Here is a 7,592-nt window from a genome sequence, read left to right on the forward strand (position 1 = left end):
AATTGACATTTTTGGGTACTAGAATCTTGAGGCTTAGGCGTGAAAAAGTTGACGAGCCCCAATTCTTTGTTGAGCTTATACTTAAAAAAGTGCAACGAGCTTTGCTTGAGAAAATTTGGAGTCCAACAACATAAAACAATAAAATGGAAAAGACTGTTCTATGATTCCATTTTGAATTACTCAAGTTCATGTTGAATATCTTCCATATTTTCCATATCTTTTGTATAAATTTTCAGACTGAAGGTTACTTCCCAACACCAAAATGCCACGTTCAAAAACTAAGTAACATGCAGAGTTACAATTACACAATTATATTGCTTAACCTTCATCATTTAAGTTAAAAATAAGAAACCTCTAGAAGACAAAGGTATAAAAGCTTTCAGCCGCTTAGTAAATACATTACAAAGTGTTCCTACATGAAGGCTTCGGCACCTACCACACTCACTTCCTGCAAAAATCATCCTACAGATTAAAAAAAAAAGAAAAAAAAATAACCTGAAAGAAGCAGAAGCTCACAGTTCTTTACCTGCCAGATCATCGATCGCATTTCTGTACACTACATCCAGCCTGGGATCTAGTCAAAAACTATAGTATTGGGCCATTGTTTGTGATTATTGGCTTACAGATAGACCGATAGCCTGTTATTAGCGTCAGGATCTTGAAGAACCGTGTAATACTTTGCGACATATTGTCATGCCGTCCCCAATTGGTACCTGTGAGTTTCCAATTGTTTATTTTTGCTTCAAATTAATTACAAGTGAAAACAAAGGCCAAAATATGCTATAAGGAAACCTACCATACTGATATTAACTCGCTTATCCTCAAGAAGTTTCTTATTGAAGTTTCTAATGCTGATGGTCTTTCGATCAGTCACCTGCATAAAATAGTGGCTTAACATAAATAACAGTTTTCTGAGGTAGTAACTGAACCACATTATCAAGATACATAGAATGGCATACTTGAGGATCAGCAACTTTTCCATGCCATAGGACATTATCCATCACAATCAGACCCCCAACCCTTACCTGCAAAATAAACACAGCCGATAAAGTGTTGTAGGACTTAAATGAGATACAAACCAACAGTTAAACAGATAAATAAAAGATTCGCCAAACCATTGTTGAGTGTATTTAAAATGCAAAATATGTCTAGATGGAACATAACTCATGATATGACATTTTTCAAACAGAAAACTAAAAAAGAGTTATTTTAGAAAACCTCCTCAACTATTTTAATTCGACTTAATCCATCTCAATTTTAGGGGTGCTGTAGATAATCTCCCTGAACTTCTTCAGTTTGAAATAACCACCATGAATTTTTCTTACTTAAACCCCCAAAAGTAAGTTAGCACTGTTATTAAGTCTTTAGAGTACCATGCGACAACCACATGACTAAAAAGACCAAAATAGCCCTCAGTCATAAAAAATTTACCCTTTATCCTTTTTCATTTTTTGTTTAAAAAAAACCTCCCACACTTTTACCCAAATATTAATCAGGGTGTTTTCTCAATGCCAGGGTTTTTTAACTAAAATTAAAAATTGGTTTTTTCCCGAAGGGTATTTGAGTCATTTCACATTTTGGGTTAACGACATCAGGGGTCATTGAGAAAAAAGTAAAGATCAGTGTGCGAGACATAGTTATATTTTAGGAGGTTAAGTTGAATTAAGAAAGTTCAGGTGGGCTATCTACAACACCCCCTTAAATTATAATAGTTTCCTTTTGAAGGGACACAATTATATTGTCTCACAGACAAGAATATCAAAATATCATATACATTCTGGAGCCTCATGAAGATCTAATAGAAAAGTACATTTCTATGTGAAAGAAAATTGTAGTCTATGTGCACACTGCACATCTAGTACTTGATTGTCTGATAAGCTGTACTGATACAATATAAAAATCTAGACTGAAGAAGTTGCTTTCTAACTTGGTTCTCCGCCAGCCATTAGAGTTTGCAAATTGAAGAGTTTTGAGGATTGCTCGTGCCTCTCCTTTTTTAGAGGTTGGCTTTCTAAAGCCTTACCAAATTCAAAGCACTATAGCTCTGGGGCCCCAATAGCAGCACCTTAAGGATTTACCTATGCAAATGTACGACTCCTGTGAAATCTACTGGGTAGGTAGATCCTAGAGCCTTCGCAGAAATTTAGACAAAGCACAGTGCAGATTAGAAAAATGAAAGTGGTATCACAGTTCAAAGCTTAAACTACTGTGGATACACACTAGTCAAAGGTTGGCAATGTAAAGCCTTAATAAATCCAAAACACTACATGTAGGGTGCTGGTAAGAGCACATGTTGCGGAGTTTTGGCCGATTCTCATGGAACATACTGGGTAAATCCTACAGCCTTGTAGAAATCAGGATAAAGCATAGTTCAAAGCAATGTTACATTAAACGCTGGGCGCTTCTAGGCGTCGGACTTGGCGCCCAGCGCGTAGCCGTCTAGGCGGGCGCTTAAGCGGTTTCTGGGCATTTTTTTTCTTTTTTTTTATTGTGATACTTGAAGATAAATATATATATATACTCAATCAAAGATGTATAATACTAAAATACCAACACTATTAATTAAATTGCTTGGTTTATCAATTACAATAGCTCTTTATATGTTTATATTTCTCAACTCAAATTATAAGTTCATCTCAACTCAAATTACAATATGTATTAAATTCATATAAATTTTTAAAAAAAAATAGCAATTTTAGTTCCACAATAAATCATGCATACTTAGATACTAAATAGCCAAAATAATAATTAACAAGGCTAGAGCCTAAGATGTTTTATTTTTTATTTTTAATTACAATAATTGATAGTGAATGTCAATGTTACAGAAAGCTTAGATGTCGGACTGGTGTCTAGGCGGATTTCTTTCTTCATTTAAGTGGTGGTCGATGAGGTTTTGTTGAAAGTCGGAGGAGGTAGTGGAGGTGTTCATATTTGGAGGTTAATGGAGTTTGGAGGACGTGTAAGCTACAACACATAAAATCACAACCAAGACCTACAGGATGCAATCCACATAAGCAAACAATGCTCCCCTAAACGCTCGTAAAATCTAGGTGGGCAACCTAAATGCCGCCTAGTCGCTAGACGCTAGTTAGACGGACTAGGTACCGCCTAGGCCTAGGCGAACGCCTAAGCGGACTAGGCGGAGGTTTTTTAAAACAGTGGTTCAAAGCTTGGCTACTATAAATATACACTAGGTATGAGTTTTGTGTGATCATTGAATAGCAGTATTGGTTCAAGACTCAGTTCACCATGTATTTAACTATTCTTCATTGATCTTTGTGGGATCAAAGTTCTAGCACATATTCACTACGCACATGTTACTAGAAGCAACCAAAAGCTAGTATGAAACTTATAAGGGATTGTTAGATTATTTCCTCAAAAGATTTCCTATTCTGGGTAAAAGTCTCAGACTTTAAATTTATAGCATCTTCTTATTAATTAGTAGCCAGGTAATACGAAATCTTTTTATCATGTTAAAGGACCAGACTTTGAGCCTTGCCTAGCAAGCCTGAACATCAATTAAATTAAATAATCCTTAATAAGATTGGGTTTAGGCTTTGGCCAACTTTTTTGGCCTTTTTGACCGTGGACCATGGATCATGCTGTCGGGCTGAGGCGCAATGGGTGTTATGCGGGTGCAAAAAGTGCTTTGTAGATGGACTTTGAACTTAGCATTCAGGCATCCAGGCCTTTGTAGTAGGACTTGCAGTAAGAAAATTAATTAATTAATGTTGCAATTTAATTGGGCCATAATTAAAGAGAAATAACGGCTTTGAATATTTATTGTGCTCATAATATACAGAGAGCCTGTTAAATAAAAGCTATTATTATGCCATTAAGCTTATAAAAGGAGTCCAAATCGCTCATTTTAAATATAAAAAATTCCAGATCTCTCTGCATACTTAGAATCATCTGAAAAGCTCACCTACACATTGATCTTCTTGTTGGTGTACACTAGAGTACTCTCTTTGTTCTTCCTGGAAGTGGTTCGTTCTTGGGGTACTTGCACCGGAGTAGTCGAATAATGTTTCAAGGAATGCCTCTGAGGAGCCACAACCACTACCAAATTACAGTCAAGAGAGATAATCCCTTAGTTTTTGTCCATTTTCTACTATTCACTTCAATAATATTTGATCCGCCATGCAGTTGAGGAGATAGTTCCTGAAGAAATGGCCGTTGCGGTCTGAATATTGCCTCAGACTTGCCATTTTCCTCAAGGTCTAGAAGTCTAGTATCTTTAACGGTTGCATCCCGAAAATGATCTTTTGTTTCCATGCACTGTAATCATATCCATCGAAGCTCTCTAGCTACAAACAACCAATTCTAATTGTCTTAGCAGCGTCCATTAGTTTGCTGGAATAACACTTCAAGACTGGGAATAATTAGTGGAAAATGGACAGAAAACTAAGGGGAAATTTTAATTAAAATTTCTTGATTGTAAGAAAAAAGGGATAGAAAACTAAGGGCAAACTTTAATTAAAATTTCTTGATTGTAATTCAGTTGAACTCTTGTGCATCCTACGCCTCCTTAAAGCCTTACTCAACTACTCCGGTGCAAAGATCCCAAGCACGAACAACTTCAATGAACTGCAAAGAGAGCACTCTGGTGTTCACTAACCAAGAGCGCTATGTGCGGACAGACTCTGCAAATAACTAGGTACTGAACTTTGGCTCTGAACTAAGCCAATAGCTCATGAATTCTTGATGCTTGAAATGAGAGATTCAGACTCCTTTTACAGGCTTGCTAATAACACCATTAATAATGTATATTTAATGACCTTTATTAATAGCCGCTTTGAACCTATATTTAATAGGTGTTATTAAAGGCATTACTACACTTATATTTAATACCCTTTATTCATCCATTGTGAGCCCAATGTATATTTAAGGACATTAATTCTCTTTAATTATGGCTCAATTAAATTGTTTCAGTAATACATTTATTAAGCCAATTTATTGGCTCAGATTCAAATTTTAACCCATTTACGACGGTTGCATTTAAGTCCAGAAACCCAAAGCTCAGCTCCTCCCTCAAAGTATTCCTAAGAAGCAACCTGTGAGGCGAACAATGATACTAAGTGAAAAGTGCATCTATAAAGCACTCATTGCAAGAACACCGCACTCATTTCACCTAAGCCCGACAGCCAATCCATGGCCCACAGCCAAAAGTTCCAAAAACCCAAGTCAAATCTTAAGTTCAATCATAGGAGGAAGTCCCAAAAATCAAAGTCAAATTTTAGTTCAACCTTATGGAGAATTATTTAATTTAATTGGTGTTTAGGGTTTCCTTCAGCAAGCCTCAACTCTGGTCCTTTGACATGATAGAAAATTTTATATTGCTGAGCTACTAATACTACAAATATAAATTGTGAAACTTTCACCCAGAATCAGAAATCTTCTTAAAAAAGAAATTAATCTAACATTAAATTGTAAATTTTCAAGTAACACGAGTCATTAATGAAGTTGACATTGCAGAATATCAGAGACAATGCTAATATCAGGTTAGTCTATTTGAGCTACTAATACTATAAATATAAATTTTGAAACTTTCACCCAAAAAGAGAAATCTTCTTAAAAAAGGAAATCGATCTAACAAAAAATTGTAAATTTTCAAGTAGCATGAGTTCATTAATGAAGTTGACATTGCAGAATATCTGAGACAATGCTAATATCAGATTAGTCTATTTGAGCCACTAATACTATAAATATGAATTTTGAAACTTTTACCCAGAAATGGAAATATTTTTGAAAAAGGAAATCAATCTAGCAAAAGATTGTAAAGTTTCAAGTAACATGTGAGACAATGCTAATTTAAGATTAGTTTATTTAAGATACAGAGTATTAGCATTTCGCTGGGTAAACTTTATTTTTTCCTGACTTGATATGTTAGGACCTTAGATAAGAGAGAAGCAAAAGAGCTTGTTCAAATTTAAGGAAATATCCGAGTAAAAGAGCCCTAACAGCTTAATGAATGCGAATTTCTTGGCTGATGCTAGATAGCTATAACATCCTCATATGGAACTGCATGGAAACGTGTCTGACATAATAAGTTCCTTCAGCTTCTAAAACATACTGCACTTGTCCTTTCCCAGATAAGACCAATATTATCCATCACCATACCTAACTAGTGGGAACTTGGAACTGAAGAAGAGGAAAGAAAAAAGATAAATAACCAAGGCTGTTATCAAGCCAGCTGCTGATTCATTGAAGTAAAACTACAATCCACAAATCTAGCAAAAGAATTGAATAGGAACATGAAAAGTTTGATTAAGCTGATCTATAATCTGAATAGCATAAACATCGGCAGGCTACTCCTCAATCGAAAAGTAAGATAAAAGAATTTGAAAAGAATGAAAGCAGTGAGGGAGGTTAACTCTTATTATCACAATTACTATAGTATAAAGTAAACTGGAACTAGAATGGTACCAATTGTAGAAGCAATTCGAAATATTCTTCGTACATTCGCTTCTCAGCATCAACAAATGCAAAATCATAACTGATAGAAAAAAGGAGACTGTGTTAGATAGTACAGTGAGCTCATGTCATTAATGTACTGGCAAAAATCATAACAAGGAGAACGATAGAAAATTACTAACTTCTGAAAAATTATATGTTTATTAAGAATGTTCTAGTAAACTTTTTTACTCATTTTGACACCAGAAACTGGATAGGAAGCAGCCAACCAAACAGCAACATAAAAAAGAAAGCAATTTGTCTGTGTTTCAGCAATTATTTGTCTATTTGTATTGGGGGAAAGACCATGATGAGTAAGGGAGTTATTCCTTTAATTATATTGTCGGAAAAATGGTGATGATGCATATCCTAAATTATTCTTAGCTCCACCCTAAGTTATAGGAAATAACAGCAATTCTCATCACCATTTATCACGAATATGTAATAAATAATCTTTACAACTTTCAATATTCAAGGATATAGAATATGAAACATGAAATATACACACTTAAACCCTCATTTGACAATATATCATAAATACATACAGTGATCAATTAGTATGATTAGACCAAGTTCAGCGATAACTCGAAGGAACCAGATCCGGTGAGCAAAAGAAAAACCTTCTACATAACTATGAAGGGAAAGTGAAATCCAAATTGCAAACTAGTTCCATCTAATGTACCTGCAAGCTTCACCGTTCAGAATTAGAGATCTTAAAGTATCCACTGCCAAAGCATGTTTTATGTTCACCTGGACCATCCACGTTAATGAAAAAATTAGAAGGTTCATATAAATTGTACAGGCATGAACTGTATATCTATTCCAGCAGATCTGCAGAACCCAGAGTATCATATATGACTAAAATGTGTCCTGTAGAAATTTTAAGAATTAATATGACTACATAAATACAAAACTTGAGTTCCTCAATCAAGCAGGAAAAATATATTTTCATACAAGTGCATTAACAACTATGTTTCATAGACATGGGTACAGGACACTGCGAATTTGCAAAAGGTAGGGCGTATGGGGACACCGCTGAACACACACTCACACTAAGTTGCATAGATACGGGTACGGGTGTGGGTATGGGACAGGACAAATTTGTAAAATGTAGGGGGTATGGGATCACGGCTGAATAT

General features: G+C 35.2%; 1 protein-coding gene across 1 annotated transcript in view; it reads right to left on the reverse strand.

Moving 5' to 3' along the window:
- The window catches only part of LOC109825709 (O-methyltransferase MdmC-like), a 30,362-nt gene continuing 23,058 nt past the window's right edge, over positions 289-7,592 (reverse strand). Inside the window, exons 5-10 of the mRNA XM_020392585.1 lie at positions 7,136-7,203; positions 6,427-6,496; positions 960-1,025; positions 797-874; positions 527-713; positions 289-448 (exon numbers count right to left, since the gene is read on the reverse strand). Of these exons, the coding sequence (XP_020248174.1) occupies positions 651-713; positions 797-874; positions 960-1,025; positions 6,427-6,496; positions 7,136-7,203 (345 nt within the window). The 3' untranslated portion in view covers positions 289-448; positions 527-650. The remainder of the gene's footprint in view (positions 449-526; positions 714-796; positions 875-959; positions 1,026-6,426; positions 6,497-7,135; positions 7,204-7,592) is intronic.

This window comes from Asparagus officinalis, chromosome 1 (genome assembly GCF_001876935.1).
Source record: "Asparagus officinalis chromosome 1, Aspof.V1, whole genome shotgun sequence".
NCBI lineage: Eukaryota > Viridiplantae > Streptophyta > Magnoliopsida > Asparagales > Asparagaceae > Asparagus > Asparagus officinalis.